At 38.7% G+C, this 18,364-nt stretch overlaps 1 protein-coding gene across 2 annotated transcripts; it reads right to left on the bottom strand.

Annotated features, from left to right (window-relative positions):
- Nucleotides 1-3,156: 3,156 nt before the first annotated feature.
- bub1 (BUB1 mitotic checkpoint serine/threonine kinase) lies at nucleotides 3,157-18,100 on the bottom strand. Of its 2 annotated transcripts, none has more exons than XM_023279224.3 (24): nucleotides 17,942-18,100; nucleotides 17,732-17,791; nucleotides 16,568-16,709; nucleotides 16,282-16,478; nucleotides 15,782-15,822; nucleotides 15,611-15,690; nucleotides 15,473-15,522; nucleotides 14,695-14,879; nucleotides 14,427-14,545; nucleotides 12,914-13,407; nucleotides 12,506-12,546; nucleotides 12,298-12,417; nucleotides 11,998-12,108; nucleotides 11,696-11,780; nucleotides 10,662-10,746; nucleotides 10,283-10,460; nucleotides 10,053-10,119; nucleotides 8,702-9,522; nucleotides 8,068-8,168; nucleotides 7,474-7,635; nucleotides 6,649-6,806; nucleotides 6,139-6,316; nucleotides 5,303-5,409; nucleotides 3,157-4,210 (listed from the first exon to the last, which is right to left on the bottom strand). In XM_023279224.3, the coding sequence occupies exons 1-24, from the start codon at nucleotides 17,962-17,964 to the stop codon at nucleotides 4,012-4,014; spliced, it is 3,804 nt and encodes a 1,267-aa protein (XP_023134992.2). In that variant the 5' UTR covers nucleotides 17,965-18,100; the 3' UTR covers nucleotides 3,157-4,011. The 2 variants fall into 2 exon arrangements, with proteins under 2 accessions (XP_023134992.2, XP_023134997.2); XM_023279229.3 differs by having other exon boundaries at nucleotides 15,611-15,687.
- Between the last annotated feature and the right edge of the window lie 264 nt (nucleotides 18,101-18,364).

Raw genomic sequence — 18,364 nt, 5'->3', positions numbered from 1 at the left:
CTCAAGAACAGTGCTTCAGCAGAGAGCTTCATGGAATGGGTTTCCATGGCCGAGCAGCTGCATCCAAGCCATACATCACCAAGTGCAATGCAAAGTGTCGGATGCAGCGGTGTAAAGCAGCCGCCACTGGACTCTAGAGCAGTGGAGACGCCTTCTCTGGAGTGACGAATCACGCTTCTCCATCTGGCAATCTGATGGACGAGTCTGGGTTTGGTGGTTGTCAGGAGAATCATACTTGTCGGACTGCATTGTGCCAAGTGTGAAGTTTGGTGCAGGGGGGATTATGGTGTGGGCTTGTTTTTCAGGAGCTGGGCTTGGCCCCTTAGTTCCAGTGAAAGGACCTCTGAATGCTTCAGCATACCAAGACATTTTGGACAATTCCATGCTCCTAACTTTGTGGGAACAGTTTGGAGCTGGCCCCTTCCTCTTCCAACATGACTGTGCACCAGTGCACAAAGCAAGGTCCATAAAGACATGGATGACAGAGTCTGGTGTGGATGAACTTGACTGGCCTGCACAGAGTCCTGACCTCAATCCGATAGAACACCTTTGGGATGAATTAGAGCAGAGACTGAGAGCCAGACCTTCTGGTCCAACATCAGTGTGTGACCTCACAAATGCGCTTCTGGAAGAATGGTCAAAAATTCCCATAAACACACTCCTAAACCTTGTGGACAGCCTTCCCAGAAGAGTTGAAGCTGTTATAGCTGCAAAGTGTGGACCGACGTCATATTGAACCCTATGGATTAGGAATGGGATGTCACTTACTTTCATATGCGAGTCAAGGCAGGTAAGCGAATACTTTTGGCAATATAGTGTATCTTGCATACATTTTTATTAAAAGTAAAAAAGAAAAAAGTTTTTTATGTTCATTATGATCATGTCTTTACAAATTCCATAATTATTTCTTATGGAAAAGATCACTTATAAATAAAAAATGACTGGATATCACTAAAATATCAACTAAATAACCGTCCAAATTTCATAACAACCACCTTCTAATTAGCTACACAATAATAAAATTAGTTTATTCAAAAATTCTTTTGATTGTGTTGTTCTTATTAAGTTGAGATAATCATGACAGGTATTTTTTGGAAATATATCACATTGGATATGGAAAATAACAAATTGTATCTGTGTCTCAGAAATCACTTTCAACTAAGTTACCCGTTACAAAAATACCTCTCAAGGAAGTGTGTTAATTCCAGATCACATGACCTGCTCCACATGATGTCATTTCCTCCTGAAGAAAAGACTGTCCAGACTCCAAGACTTTCTCATTTAATATAAAGTAGTGTGTGAGTCAAGTGTGAATTTATCACATGTCAACAGGTTTACTACAATATCTTTAGAAATAACTTTCAATTTAAATTTGACTCAATTGTATATATAATATTTAGGAGAATCTTTCTCTAAAAATGTCATGTGGTGTTTGGCTATAGGCAGCCATGTTGATTTTAGGCCTGAAAACAGCAAAAATGTCAACTATGATACCTGTAAACTATGTTACAAAAAGTCACACATATATCGACTCTGCTGCTTTTATCACACTGACAGTCTGTAGGGACTGGATGCTCAGCTACAGTAGTACAAGAAAACATTAAGACAAAATGTTAGTCATGATAAGAAAAATAGAAAGAAAAAAGTAAACACATTTTGACATTAAAAAGTGTCCAAATTAGGATAAAGTCTAAATAAATTTAGCTTTTTGACTTGACTATAGTGCATATTTTTGTCAAAATAGATACTTATTTGGGAAAGCTTTTTACTATTTCTCTCATTACAATTTTTCTTATAATTTTGACTCTTTATCTCCCAATTTCCAGTATTTTATTTTGATGGTATGTGGCCTTTTTAACCTGCTAATTTAGACACCATTTTGACATGTTATTTCCTATGTTTTTATATTGTAATTTGGGTTATTTTTTAGCGATTTTGAATACATTTTGAATGAACTATCCGATCATTTTGACAAACTTGTGTGCCAGTCATGCATCGTCTGACATGTTGCTGTGATCTTACCAACACACAGCAAAGCTAGGAGAGAAGCCAGTGCAAATTACAGGATTATAAACCAGATTAAACATACCAAGTACTAAGATCTAAAAAAGCTATTTAATTTTTTTTTATTTTTAACTGAAAAGTGGACTGTTTCTGATGGCAATTAGATTTTACGATTTTAAAAGCTTAATTTTGAATTACTAAACCAAAATTATGACGCTCATGAAGATACCAGAATGTCACTTTCCTAAACTATGAATTAAACAGAAATAATAATAAAAAAATAAACATGTCACAGCAGTGCATTTGGCTGAAAGCTGGTATATTTAGGATGTATTGTTGTTCTGTGGAACTTCACTAAGGTCAAAGGGCACCCAAATTATAGAACACTTAAGAAAGTGCATAAATAAATAAAACGGAGAATGCTCTGATTTCTCCCTGGTGTTATCTGACTGTTCAGATTTAGACTCGGAATTTAGTTTGTGGAACATTTAACAATGACAATTAGAGACAAAGCTGTTGCTGTGTTCAACAATCCACATCCACAGCATCTAATTTTCACTGGAACTACTTTGTGCAGAAGAAACACTGTGATGAAAACTATCAGCAGCGTAGAAAGACTCCCCCTCGTCTCCATCCTAGTGTAACCCTGGCTGCAAACACATGGACACGATGGAAGCTTTGTTCAGAAGCCGACAGACTCACCGGTGACTCATTCACTGGTTGGTAACATGACGTCATCCTGCAAGTCACACGTGGATTATCATCCCTTTCAGCTGTTATTACCCAGTTCCAGTTATACATGTCTGTCAAGTTACATTTGACACTTTAACAGACATTTTTAACACCATAAAAAAGCAACTCAAAACCCGTTTCACCATCATCTAGATAAGGCCTGAAATTATCCAGCAAGAGCATCAATCTACTGACTTGACAGCAGTTTGTAACAATAACTTTAATAATATCTTTAAACAAGACCTGCAATCAGATCATCAGCAAAAAATAATGAGAAACTAATGAAAAATGAGAAACTATGGTCCACAAATGAATTCGACATCAAGTTTAAGGTCTGGAACTGTAACATTGGAGCTTTTTCAGATACTTTTCGTAAAAATCACACAAAACATTTTTTAACTGACATTTCTGCCTTGAGTATGAAAGAACAACATTGAATACCTTTTGTAAAAAAAAAAAAAAAAAAAAAGATGCTTTCATATCTTTGTTGGTTCTTGAAGGAAATCTCTGAAGAAATCGTTGCTTTCTAAAAGACTTTAAGACATTAAGACGCATAATTGCAGAGGATCCTTTTAATTCTACTAAACTGGATAATTTAGTGTAAATTTAAAAAAAACTTGTTTGGTCATGGCCTCAGATACATCTCTTTAGCTTTCTTTAGCTCTTGTGACTTATTGTTCTGACATGTACTTTAAACTGTTTGCTATTTATTGGCCAACAGAATAATATAAAATCTCTACCTGACATGTTTTATTGTCTAAAAGCATAAAAGAAAGTAGCAAAATGATAAGTTAATGTTCCTGTTTGTGGGAGAGTTTTAAAATATAATAATCCTTAAATACTGAAAAACAGCTTACAGCCACATGAAATCAGTTCAAAGCAGTAATTCTGAACATAAAAACTAAATCCTGAAAACAGTTTTACAAAAAAATATAGCTGCATAAGATCAGCTGTAAGTCGTCAGATTCAACACCAACGGAACAAAGGAAGATAAACTACTAAACTTCAACCCTAAGTTTATTCTTCACCAGAGAAAAATTGCAGACAAAAGATAAAAATCAACTAAATTAAAGTAATTTTTTTTTTTACATATACACATTCTGATCAGCTGCTTAAATCTTTCAAAACAATTGTGAAGCGACACAAAACCACGGAAAATTACTGCAAAGACATGCAAAGATGGAGAAGCAGCTTCAAGTGTTTTGGGGGTTTGCAGAGAAAAGCTGCAGGGAAGAAAAGCTAAAAGAAGCTAAAAGGTAGAGAGGAGGGCATCCATCATCTCCGCGTTGCCTTGCGGTTCTCCAGCAGCTGCACGACCAGGCGGCTTTTGAGCGAAGGCAGTTTGCTGCTGTAGTTCTGCTGCAGGACGGACGTCAGCTTGCAGCGGAGTCTCTGCAGACTCGGCAGCGAACCGCAGTCCGGTATGTTCAACAGAGTGTGGAAGAAATCCAGCCACAAGTCGCTGTGAGGGTTTCTGGGGAGCAGAGAGGGAAAGAACATTGTGTTAGGTGGTGATCGCACATTTGGACCAAAGACCTGGGCTTAGGTTGTTTTTTTACTAGCTTCAGACTAAACAACATAGATCAAAGATGTAGTCCTTCAGGAATGACTGCTGATGGTTTTTGTCTTTTGAAGTGTTTCATATTGGACGCCTCATCAAGTCCCAACCAAAAGACCACCTGTTCTAATTTCTTTAACTTCCTCACTTTGAGGAGCGTTTAGAGCAGGTGTTAAACATGCGGCCTGCGGGGTTTTGTGTGTCCCTTTAGTTTGCTTGTGTTGTTTGTCTTATTTTTGTCATTTTGTGTTTTGTTTAATTTATTGTTTTGTGTATCATTTATGTTGTTTTGTGGGGTTTTTTGTTTCGTTTTTGTCGTTTGCCAATTTTTTTTGTCAATTTGTAACTATTTGGTCAAATTTTTTGTCTCTTCTGTTTTGTTTCATGTCATTTGTCTCACTTTTTGTCATTTTGTGTCTCCTTTTTCAAGTCCTGAAATGTGATATTTTTAGAATGTACTTGTTTTACACTAAAATTTAGGTAAACATTTGGAGTTGTCATTATTTGTCGATTATTATGCTGTGATTTTACTGGTTCGGTCCACTTGAGATTAATTTGGGCTCAAAGTGGCCCCTGAACTAAAATGAGTTTGACACCCCTACTTTAGAGACTCCTGCTGGTTAAACTGGTTTTAAACACTGCTGACCAATTTTGAAAGACTAACAGAAAGACTGTAAACACTGGCTAGCTTACCCACATTGAAGCAAAAGAACATCCAAATCCACATCTGGAGTCACCATATTGATAAAAAAAACAAAAAAATAAAACCTTTTCCAGTCCTATTGCAGTTTATGTGTCAAAAATGGATTTGATTCACTATTTACAAATGTGTGCCATGTTTCTTTAAAAAACTGAATCAACAGCAAATAGATTTAAGCTTTATGATAAAGCACAGTCTCCACCTCATGACCAGTTCGAACAGTAGCCCTTAACTTAAACTAAATGCTGCTTCACAGACAAATATTACAGTTTGATCCTGAGATGTTGGGAATCTTTGAAGTAATTTACCTTCTAAAGATACCATTTGTCTTCCACACACCACCTTCATTTGTGACCTGCATGTACGTCCCGAACAGCATGCAGTAGACAGTCCCTGCTATTCCAAAGTAGTCGGTCTAAAAACAAACACACAAGCAAAAGACACAAGAAAAAAAAAGTTAAAACTGACAGTAGTTGGCTTTTAAAAGATTTTTCGCATGATTTCCTGTATCCTTAATCTTCAAATGTTAACCTCAGCTTGTATAATCCATTCATTCTATTCAGAGGAACACTCAGCTTCCTGGTGCTTCTCATCTGTGTGTCACCATTACTGTGATTGAACACTGTGATGAAGGTGTCTGTTTATATTGTCACAGTAACATGAATATGGTTTAGTGTACAGCTGTATTATCTTTAAATTTGAAGGTTTTGACGACAACAACTCTGCAGATGAGGACGGGCCTGAAGCTGCTGGAATCGCTCACCTGATCAAAGATATGAGAGGGATAATATACGTCATGATACATCTAATTAGTAGTCAGCTGCTTTGACCCCACTGCTAGAAACACATGAATAGTTTCCCAGAACAAATATCACTTTGTGAAACCAGAAGGTCTCACAAACATGTTCTGAAAATGTTACAAGCATCATTATATTGTGGTGTGCTGCTACAGACCAGAGGTGTATTTAAGAAGTGTTGTAATTCATATCTAAATTAATTTAGTGACTCTGATTGGTGACTTTTTCTGCTCATAAAGCACTTTGTTAACACATCAAAAGAATTGTATTATATTCAGATTAACCATGAAATCCATAAATATTATTATTTAATTGCAGGAATAACAACACCTCCTGTTTGTCCTCACCTGATAGGTCCACGGTTTCCCGCTGAGCATCTCAGTACACTGGAAACCTGACGTTAAACACTTGGAGGTGAAAGCGGTGCCTTCTGGGAAAAGGTCCATGTCGATGCTCTGGCCGAGGTCAATGAGGACGAGGCCGTGGTCCACGCTGTCCGAATCAAAACACTTGTTCTCCAGGAACCTGAAAGACAGAAACAGTAAGTTTTTCGATTTTCGGCCGACTTCTGTTCAGAAGAGTTGTTGAGATTCTCTCTACAATATGGTAAGGCTAGATTTTGGCACAACATTCCAAAACAAAAACAAACTACATTTCTATGTAATTTACTTTGGTGTAAAATAAGCACAAAAAGCAGTGAATCACCATATCTGAGAAGCTACAACAAGCAAATGTTTTATTCCACATCAGCTGTTGGTAACTACTTTGTTTCATTAATCATTTACTGGTTTAAGATCAGTACAGACACTAGTATGTAGTGTATAGTGTAGTAACAAATAGCAGCACTGGGTTAGTACCTCTCTCCCAGCATGAAGTTGTCAGGTTTGATGTCAGCGTGGATGATGTGGATGCTGTGCAGCTGCTCCACCATGTGCAGGATACAGATGGTGAAGTAGATGACAAGGGGCTGAGGCATCACCTTGTCACTGAGGGTTCTATAGATGTTCACTGCATTCTGAAAGTAGAGCCATTACATGTCAGAAAAAGAGATCCACTGATCTTAGTCTCATTTTTGTTCCGCCAAGGAACGCGGCGGAGTTACGTGACGATCGGCGTACGTGAATCCTTCTTTCATCTGTGCACAATATTACTCAAAAATGTAATAACGGATTTGGATGAAATTTTCAGGGAAGGTCAGAAATGACACAAGGACCACCTCATTAGATTTTGGCAGTGATGCGGCTTAGCGCAAGGTCAGGGAATGAGTGGTCTTTGCAGAGTGCTGCGCTCTGAGTGCTTTTTTTGTTTAAATTATTTATCGCAAATAAAATTAAGTTCCTTTTTCTAGGGAACATCAGCATTTCTACCCACCTGACCCCCTTATAAAAACAACACAAAAACAGTTACACTCCATCCTTAACCATTATCTGATGCTCAAACCCTACCACCATCAACATATAATGTGAGCAGTGAAATGTTTGTGGCAAATTGCTTTAAAAATGTCTCAAATTACTAATGATCAACATTCCGTTACTAATGATTGGCTAATCGCTGCAGCTCTAATGCAAATGTCTGAAAACAGCAAAACACCAGGGTTTGGACAAAAGCGATAGATGAGCACTGTAAAAACAGTCATGAAAAAAAACACTTGTTAATTCTGTCTGCTGTGGTGAAACACTGACCAGCAGAGTGCCGTAGTTGTGAAGCTCTGTGAGCAGCACGCTCCCGTTGCTGAAGAGGTGAGCAGAGCGGATGCTGCTGTAGAAGTGACGGATGTCGGGCTGCAGTCGAACATCCAGTTGAGTGTTGATGTAAAACTCCCAGGGATTTGCTGGCTTCTGAACCTGCAGGAATGACAGATATTCACTGTGAACATGCAGCTGACACCTCTACTGCTGGGGAATGTTACTGAAAATAACATTTGATTAGAAAAAAAAACATCTGCTTTTTGTAGGAATTTTTCCCCTTTGGTTGCAGATGCAGTTTGACGTGTTTAATGTTGCATTTTTTGGCATTTTTGATATTAAATGACAGATATGAGTGTTGAATTTATGAACAAAGATGGGGAAAATCGATAAATATACAAATACAATAAACTAAATTTAGGACTTAACCGAAATATTTTTTTTTAAATGTAATATCTGCCCTATCTGTGACATAAAACATCTGTAAAATCATGAAAACACATCAGAAGTTGCATGTTGCTGCTGGATGACAGGTATACCACAGTTTAAATGTGATCACAGATGGGGCTTCATCTTTATCTGTCATCTTACCTTTAGAACCGTCCTCTCCGAGGTCATGGGGTTTGTAGCCTGATAAACTGTTGCAAAAGCCCCCTCTCCTAAAATACAGTCAACTCGAAGGGACGAATTTCCTGTCAGAAAACAAACATTTGCAATTTAACTACACTGTCTAATGGCATTTTCATTCACTTTACCTCAAATTCCAGCGACTGTAAATGCATCTGCTATATTTGGAATTAATACTGAAATCTGTGACAGTACTGTCAGACTCACAAAAAGTAAGATTAGAACAAAACAATGCATGAAAATGAAATCATATTGTCAGCTTAGATTTGGTTAAATTTACATAAAACAAAAGGAAATTCCAAAAGTACAACAGCAAAGGAGGACAAAAGAAGATTTTTTTTTTACCAAGTTACAATGTAATGTTGAGGTCTGAATAATAATCAATGTATAGATTAATCAATTAATGAGAAAGCATTTCTAAAATATTTTCAGGCTTAGATATGTTCAGGTAAATCTGAAATCTGACACCACCTTCTTATACTTTAAGCATATTTACTTCGTTGATTCGTCACTGCAGTTTCTATCGATAGTAAATGAGTACCGATATGAATCTGTTCATCAATAATGTTAAAATAACAGTTGCAGTAATGCTTCTTACCCATGCTGATGGTCATCTTTGGGGTGATGCTGGGCAGGTGACACTGCCAGGTGATGCAGTGGGGGTGAGAGGTGAGAGGCGGGTTGATTGAGGACAGCATATCAGAGATCAGTTCATCATCCCAGGGATCTGACACGTGCTGCACTGCTCCTGTCCTGGCTGTGTTCATGGACACATCACCGCTCTGCCTCACTCCTCTCTCTGGACTCGTCATGGGTTCATCTACAACGCTGACCTGAGGCAGTGGTGCCGGGCTCATGGGCACGTCAGCCCTGAGCTGTGGCTGTTCTGGACTCATGGGGACGTCAAGGGTCTTGGTGCAGGTCACACCTGATTTCTTGGGGCGACACGGACTCAAGAAGGCGTCCAGGTCTTGCTCGGCTGTGGCCTCTGGGCTCGTGACGGTCAGCCAGTCTGGTTTGGGAGCACACTCGGGGCTCATGGGAACATCACAGACTTGATTCTGGATCCGTTTAAGGCTGGCAGGTTGGTCCAAATCTTCCATGATTGTAAAAGGTTCGCTTTTGGGTCTGACTGAGATCAGAGAGGCTGACTTGGGAGGCTGCTGGGGACTTGTGTACACTTCCCATGCGGGTCCTGCAGTCCTGGAGGAGTCAGTGTGACAGAGAGTCTGGTCTCTGAAGGACAGCTTAGCGAGAGGAGGAGGCTGCACAATGGTGATGGAGGAAGAGGTGAGGCAGTGCTGGGTGGTGGCAAGCCCCTCACCAACGATGGTGCCCTGTCTTGCGGAGGAAGGTACCAGCTGACTGACAGCTGTTTCAGAGAGCTTTTCATCAGATGGACTCTGTTCTATGATGGGGCTGAGGGAGGGGAGATAACAGGAGAGGTTTCATCTGTGAGCCCTTCCATTACCTCATAGTGTTCAGGACCACAGCTATGACTACAGTCAGTATCAGCAAAAAGTTCAGTGTGAAAATGCAGAAAATTCTAAGCTGATGTTTGACACAACAGCCCAAAACCAAAATACTAATTAATAATAATATGCAACAATAAGATAAAGCAGCAAATCTTTACATCCGAGAAGCTGAAAATAGGAAATTTTTGATATTCTCACTTGATAAATAACTTAATAATTATATTATTGTCCAGTTTTAATTGGCTTATTTGTGAGGTTATGCTCAAATCAAACAACTCAATGCAGTTTTGACAACATAACTTGGATAAATTAGTCTACAAACTGTACAGAACTATTCTGATAGCGATTATTCGTAAGGCACATTTTGAACAGTCAGATATCTGCTTAAAATTAACGCTTAGGTTTTTAAAAAGACTTTAGAAGGACCATGGACACCTCAGAAAGCTGTGAATTGAGAGTGGACAAATTGGTTACCTGAGTTTTTTGGTCTGACGTCTAATAAAAGCTTCATCATCAGCATCATCGTTGTCACAGTTATTCTCTGGAGAGAAGAAAAAATCATTTCTAAATTTATCAACAGGATTAGAATGTGTTGCTTAAGAAGCCTGAAAAGCTGCAGCATAATAAAGTTAAAATAAGTTCAGTTCTGTATTTGGCTCGTGTCTGAAATAAAAAAAGAAAGTGTATGAGTCCAGGTCAGGTACCTTGGTCTTGAAAAAAGTTGCTGTTGAAAGGAGTTTTGTGAGTGAACGGAGTGGAGACAAACTGGGCCAACATGGCAAAGTCTGTGGTGCTGTTTGGACAAGCAGCCAGGGAGTTGAGGGAGTTGTAGCGAGCGCCCCACATGGTGCTCTCATCCGGCATCAGATCCGGTGGGGTGTCCTGATCGGAAAACAGAAACTGGGATGTAAAATTCCACTAACTCAGGAAATAACTTATTACACATAAACCAAAAACTGAGCAATGCTCTATGGTTGACATGAAACTGTAATCCAAAAAAGTAACTGACATCTATTTAACTATGATACAAACAAACTCTGGTTCCTTTTATTGGACAAAGTGTTTGAAATGCTTTATACTCACATTAGGTTTGTCTGATTTCGACACCGTGATTTCAGCCAGAGTTCTGACTGGTTTGGATTTCTCAGTCACAGGGGGAGCAGCAGCACTGAACAGAACAGGGGCAAATTTAAAATACTTCATGTTAGTGGACAAAAGTAAACAAGCCTTCACATTACCAGCTTCAAAACATTCCAGGTAAAACTTGAAGCTCTGGAATTATTGTTCCTGACCGTGTGAAGCATTAATACATTTCTGTCATAGTTTTGATCGCAGGGCTTACTGCACCAAAAGGGATGAATGCATGCACCATTATATCCTTACTAGCTAGTATGGCAGTCATTGAAGACATTTCTAACTTTTGTGCCTTTCTATTTTGTTTGTGCTTATTGATGAAGACATCTGGAATCTATAGTTATGAGGGAGTTATCTTGGTTGTCATGAGAATCTTTTCCACCATCCCCATGATCTCAACTGTCTGGCCATAAAAAAAAGGACTTGAGAAGGAGGCACCCGTCAGTTTTACGGTTGTGGACGAGACCACCTTGTGATGTTGTAAACACATCTAGCTGTTGCACTTGTACTTCATGGCTTCATGGGCGCTGTAGTTTTCCAGTGCTTACTATTTAATCGTTGTTTTTGTTCAACCCTCTGAACTCCAAGCAGTTTCTGCATTTATTTTACTCCCATCGCATTTTTCCTCACTGTAATATAAAGTCCTGCACGTCTATGGAATCAGCACAACCATGGCTAAAAGCAGAGAAAACTCAAAAATATCTTCTGTGCAGTATGACCGCAAGAATGTCATATATTATAATAAAGAAAAGGTTTAAATTAATGAATTGAATTTATTTATTTAATCGATTGATTTATTTTTACAAAATAGTTTTTTTTCTACATGAATGTTTAATGTTTTTCAAAGTGCTGACAGACGTTACAAATACTGGGGAAAGAAATGGTGACTACACCCTACAGATATTTCACTACCTTTAATTTTTTGTTTCTATACTTAGTTCTGTACTGCTTGTGATCTCCCTAGCTCTCGAGTCCGTATTTACCTGCCATTTTCTTTGTCTTCATTACTGTCCTGGAAAATAGTAAATGCAGCTGCAGTGGGAGGCTTAACAGGCGCAGAGGCACTTCCTGCAAACCATGAAATACAGAACAATTAAGTTAACTTGCAGAGAATAGTAGCAAAATAACAGACACTGCTCTACAGAGACACCCAAGCTTTGCTTTAGTAAGTGAGTAAAAGTTTAGTTCAGTTTTTAGACATTGTTGACCTACTTCAATTAGATTTAGTAAAGGCTATCTTCATTCCACTTTCATAAATGCACACCTGCGTTTACACTATGTTTACCGTATCTTGAGCATCCAGCATCAAACTCTTTCTCAGCAGCGTGAAGTGCTGATGTGTTCTTGAACGGCTCTTCCAGAAACGTCGGGGCCTGAAACATGTCCATGATCACACCTGAGACAACACGAAATCGGGAAAAAGTGTAAGTGTAGCAAAAATTCGGTGCTCACCCAAAGTGCATGAATGAAGCTGCTTTGAATCTTAGGAGCTGAAAACATCAAAAGTTCAACAGGAGCACAAACACTCTGCAAAAACTGTACAACATCCCAGACATGTCATCAAACTTGAGGAAGCTGTGCTCACCCAGTGCTTCTCGTGTGTTCACAGTGGGTGATGGGAGCACCCTAGATGGCGTGGCCTGAACAAAGCCCAGTGAATTGTTAGGGGTGATGTGAGAAAGGTTGGCTGTGCCTCCCTGAGACACTGAGAGATACAAAGAGAAGGTCTGAAAACATTCATTCACGAGAGGTTGAGATTAAAGAGCTCACTCGTGAACAGTTGATTAACTCACCATCGAGTTTCTCCTCAGGCTCTGGTGGCTCACTGAAATCCCTGAGGAAAAGAAAAGTAAATAATTAATAACGCCACTCATATTTATGAGTATGAAAATCATGTGTTTTTACTTTCTATTACATTCTATTAATATCTATACATTTATTTACTCCAGCTTTTTGAACCAACACAATAGAAAGTAATCTAATAGTCTAATTCAACCAAACCCCTTCCTTTCTTTCTTGGGAAGGCCATTGGACTCCAACTAGATTATCTAAAAGCAACATAGTTCCTTTAGCTTGGCACTGTTTAAAATTTATACAACTGTCAACCCTCTTCTTGTTCATCAGGTGAGATGAGACAACTACACATTGAGAAATTACTCAAAATAACAGAAGTCATGTGAGCAGAGTTAAAAGTTACTCACTGATGTGTGGTGTTGTGCTCCTGGGGTCGATAGCTGTCTGAGCTGCAGAGATGAACTCGAGCATCCTGGCAGAGAACGTCAGCACTCACAGCAGAGATGCAGGTCTCTGCAGGTCTGTGAGTCGACACGTTTGTTTGCTCAAAGCTCATAGGCTGCTGAATTGACTGAAACGGAACCATTGGGGCCTGAATGACAGACTCTTGATCTTTGAAGACTGAAGTCCCTGCAGAGTTTGGCAGATGAATGCTGCTGTCAGCCAGTACAGAGCGCTGATGGAATACCTCTGAACTCAGAGCGTTTGTTTCAGCAGCTGCCTGCTGCTGAGGAGCTTCTGAGATGGCAGTGGCCTCCTGGATGAAGGTCGGTTCAGTGTGTAACCTCAAGCCAAGAGAGCGCCTGCTGGTCAGACGGTTTGAGGGTCGAGGGCGAACAAAGGACTGCTGGGGAGGATCTGAAATCAGACTTGGTTGGTTGGTTGCTTCTGCTACAGACACCTGCAATGAAGACAAAAGGCACTGTGTTGACTGAACTGTTGCAAAGCATTGAGTTCTTTCCTTAAATTGTACGCAAGCAGCTACACCAGGGTATATTGTAGAATTCTCATCATGTGGGATGAAAGTTTGACGATAATGACATGGTTGTTCAAGGGCAAACGCTGATTAAAATCATTAAATGGCATTTAATTATGGATTTTAGTTGACGTGAGGTGTCATTTTTTTCTTGTTTTTCCGGCAGTCCTGTATTACTGAATGCCAAGTTAGACACATCTGACCTTTCAGAATTGTAAAAGCTAATTTAAAGTTGGAAATGTGCGGTTGTGATAACTCTAATATGACCTAAGTGTGAAATGGAAATTAATCCAAGCAGGGACAGCGACGTTCTTTCAAAATCTTAGAAGCAGTTTTGTGAAGATGAAACACGCCTCTAGTAGGCTTATCTTTAAATACACCAAGCTATTTTTTTTTTTTTTTTAACTTTTGTTGAATGATTATTACATGACTTGCTGATTTTTTTCCCCCATTTTCAACATTTTTAAAGTTGGCTGTCAAAGACCTGCTGTCATTCTGAAATGTTAATTACAGAATGAAAACAATGAAGAAAAGTATCCACTGATGAGAACTGATTTTTTCACTATGAAAATAGAATTAAAAATGAAATAGAAAGTGATTTTTCAAATAAACAACTTTTTACCAAATTCACAAATAAAAAATTAGTAGAACTCAGTTCAAATGTTTTGGGATTAGCTACAAAAGCCAAATGACTACAACCTGAATAAGGCTAATATAAATTTAGTCAAAAGACTGACTGACTGCTGAATCCTGTCCACATAAAATTTCTGCCAACATAAAGTTGGCAGGATGAGAACCAATATCATTCTGCTGTTGCCACAACAAACAGCTGGTTGGGGCCAAAATTGCTGGCAAGTCCTCATTCATTTGGCAATACAAGAGAGAGTACTGCCAAATGGAATTACGGCAGTGCAGCGTCAGTGAACCTGAATCTGCAGACTCACCCTCTGAGAAGACGTCAGGCTGGTAAAACCTTCACGGGCTTCAAGATCCTGGTTAACCGACTCCAAAATACTTTTAATGCTTTGAATTCTCTCCTCCTTCTCCTTCAGCGCCTTCTCCACTAAAAGCAAAACAATCCAGATATTGATAACCCACGAGATAAAACACATCAAAATCTTACTTTGATTTTTATTCCAGGTTTTAATTATTAAAAAAAAAAAAAAATCACACATACAAATTTATATTCAGATTTATAAACCACCAACTTACTGAGTTCTTTCTGCTCCTTCTCCTGTTTCTCCCTGAGCTTACAAAAGTATTTCTGTGCTCTGACCTCCTCAAAGCAAAGTTCAGATCCTTCACATATGAGTTCATCCTTTATGTACGCCGACACAGTCTGAACACTGGAACCTTGACTGGAGGGAATTGTGCCTGAAGTCTCGGACCGAGAAACTCTGTGGAGGAGACAATAAATCAGACAATATCATGTCTAGTTTCTAAAGCACTTTACAGCTCTGACACTTTTTAAAAATCACATGACCTCATTTCTGAAATACCCCATAAACTTTAAATATCTAGAAGATGCTTAGGTTACTCTTCAAAACATTGTATTGTTCTTAAGTGTGTCATCACCTGACAGATAATTAATACTCCTCCACATACAACTTTCTTATTGAACAATGACTGATACTATTAGTAAGAAATATCTTTATATCCAAATTGTCTAAAAGAACCAACATTAATATTTTGTCTATTCTAGATTAACCCCCCAAATTATACTTTCCTCTAACTTTACCAAACTTCCTGATTTCCTTTAAAGAATAATATAACTATGTTTCGGTGAGAACAGCTTCTAGATACACCACCTGCATTGCTTCTGAATGGCAGTAACATACTGAATATGACAAGAATTATAACAGTAAACACATCTTGTTATTTTCCATTAGAGTGCTGTGGATGGTGGGTTGTAGTCTCAAAGTGCACATTTTTCTGATGTTATCATGTGGAGTAGATTAGCGTCAATAAGTGTCTATACTGTTCCACTTACGTTACAGTCATTGTATTTGCAGGTGGTTTGGATGGACAATCCACAGACACCTGTAAGAGAAGATAAAGAATATTAGTGGTGCTGAAATGCAGACACATTGTTAATAAATGGTTAACATGGAAATTGAGGGACACACACCTTGTTCTGAGCCACAGGCTCTCTGTGGGATGACATCTGGTTGGTTAAATGGGAGTTTTGCAAAGGGTTTCGACTTCCTGCTTTATATATTAAAATAAAAATCAGACAGATGTTGAATCAGACAGATTTACATTATTTAAGAAACAAACAAGCAATGAAACACCATCTTACCTGGTGCTGATGTCTGGCTTCTGGTTCTTGTTTGAAACTGCCTGCAGATCAAAGTATTTGTTGTTGACAAGTTGTTCTACATTGTATACTACACAGTCACACACTGATGCAACACACAGTGTGCCTTCCACTAATTAAGTTCTGTTTTCAAGCGCGACTACACTCTGTTGAAGATCCTCCTAATTAGAAGGCTAGATTAATATCATGTCTGTGGTTTTAAGGTCAATAACAAACCAAAAACAACTCACACAATAGCAAAAAAAATCATCTATTATCGGTTAAGAGACTGCAAAAAACCTACTAAAACAGACCATAAAAACAGTGGAAACGGTAAACTTGCATTTTAAACAAGAAAATTGACAAAGTTAAAAGACAATGGATATTTGAGAAATATCTTGGTCTGTGATGCTTGTGGACCTGTCAGAACGCTAAAAAAACCCCAAACAGACCTGAAAAGCAGCTCTATGTTGAAACTACAGTATCCATATCTTTGTTATTACCTGTATTCATGATGAACAGTGTCAGCTGGCTGGGCTTCGTTCTCCAATGCTTTTTGGTACACTGCATCAGCCTGTTCATTCAGTCCCATGTGTTCAAACTGCTGTGCCCAGGCCACATAAAGAGCAGCAGTCCTGGTGCCGATGCCCTTACTAAAAACGTGACTATACAGCGCGACAGGGTCGGAATAATAACTCGCCTGCAGGACACATTTAGAATGTACATTCTCAGTCTGAACAGCAAACCAAATCTGGTCACATAATAATGAGATATTTTAGTCAGACTTACACATTTGATGCAGTAGTTCACATATCTGACGTCATTTGCATACTGCTCAACATTCAAAAACCTCTGGACAAGACGGTCAAACACCAGCGACATCCCACTGCCACCATCTGCAGGGAGGTTTTGCTCCAGGTATTCAACAAACCTTGGGAAGTATACAAGAGATGTGCATTTAGTACTCTCTCAAGCGTCAGTCATACATGTTATTCAAGTGCAACTACCTGTAGTGTATTTGCAAAAAACATACTGAACACATAAAGCTTTACAACTATACAGTCAGTTACTAAAATAAACAGTAACTATTAAAAAGAAGCATCTGAGGGAGGAACACGAATTGGAGTTGTAAATTTCAACTATTGAAATTACTATTATGAAACTGGACATGTGAAAAGAAAAAATATCGAATGAATGCTGCCAACACCATGCAGATGCAACATGCAGAAACAATGAATAAATGAGGTGGAAGATCAACTGTATTTTGAGCAAAGTGTAGGATGCACTGCTTAATCCTTAATACAAATTTCTGTTGTGATATAACCTCAGGTTAAGAGGTCAGGACCACTGACAAACAACTGAAGACACTATGTTCCAACACTGAGTGTTTTATGTTGTTTCCTTGATTAATCAATTAGTTGTTTGTCTACAAAACCACAGATGTTTTAAAACAAATAAGAAATTGTCTGTGCAAAAGTTCTTCAGTTGTGTTGTTTTGTCCAAACAACAACTAAAGCCCAGTGATATTCCTTTTGCTTTTACAGGAAAATCTCTAATGATGCAAAGGGTTCACTGCTGATCAAAACAGTTGCAGATTGATTATCTAATTGGTAGATTTAATAATTAACTGAAAAGCATGTAGCTTTAGCTGTGTGTAACTAAAAGAAAGTTAGATTTTGATGGAGGTGTGTGGGACTACTGCAGCTTTATTTCTTACACAGATACAAGACAAAATTTGAGTCCATGCGAAACTGGTAGGGGACGAGATGTATTCCAGGTTTTATGTCGTGTCACGAATATAAATAGTTGTAAATGACGTCTTGTATGTTTTAATGCTTTGTTTTTTCTCTCTTCAAGTCATTTGACTGCAAACAAATATCCGTCTGGGGACAATAGAGACAACGTCCACTGAATAAGTTTAAAACGGTAAGCAAAACCAAACAGATTACTCACTTGCCCCATTGATCCAGAGGGTCGTCTCCTGAATATGAGGTCAAACTGTTTTCAAAACACCTAAAATGGTAAATAGACGCAAAATGAAAAGAAGGCAGCGTCATGTCTGACAGTTATGCTCTCTATAAGTTACATATGTCACACATAGCGCTAAAGCTAACCGCTAACAGTATGCTAACACCGAGTAACGTTAGAGTTTCATTGACTTACTGTAAATATGTGGCGATATCCATTTCGTTTTAAAACGTTTCAAAAGTCGTTCTAACGCTCAAGCAGTAACATAAACAGTCAGATGTTTGTCTTTTTGCTACACAAATAGGTTTCGCTAGGTTTGCATCGCTGTTTCAGTTCGACTCCTGCGAGCTGCTGCTGTTCTCACATTTGAAATTTCGCGCTCAGCCAATAGCGTTTCAGGGTGCCTCTTAAAGCCACGCCTCCGAGGTGTGACGCGGGGCCGTGATAAAAATACACAGAAAAAAAAGACGAGGTAAAAAGGAGGCAGTTGGGTAATTTTACTTTATGTAAACTGACGTCGTTTAATTTCGTGTCCGTTTGATGTCCACCAAAGTTTAAAGGGGCTGAGATTTAAAGTTTTCACTCTGTAAATAGCTGACATTTAAACTTTGACATGAT

This window comes from Amphiprion ocellaris, chromosome 12, assembly GCF_022539595.1.
Source record: "Amphiprion ocellaris isolate individual 3 ecotype Okinawa chromosome 12, ASM2253959v1, whole genome shotgun sequence".
In the NCBI taxonomy this organism is placed as follows: domain Eukaryota; kingdom Metazoa; phylum Chordata; class Actinopteri; family Pomacentridae; genus Amphiprion; species Amphiprion ocellaris.
This window is presented reverse-complemented; position numbering and strand designations above follow the sequence as displayed.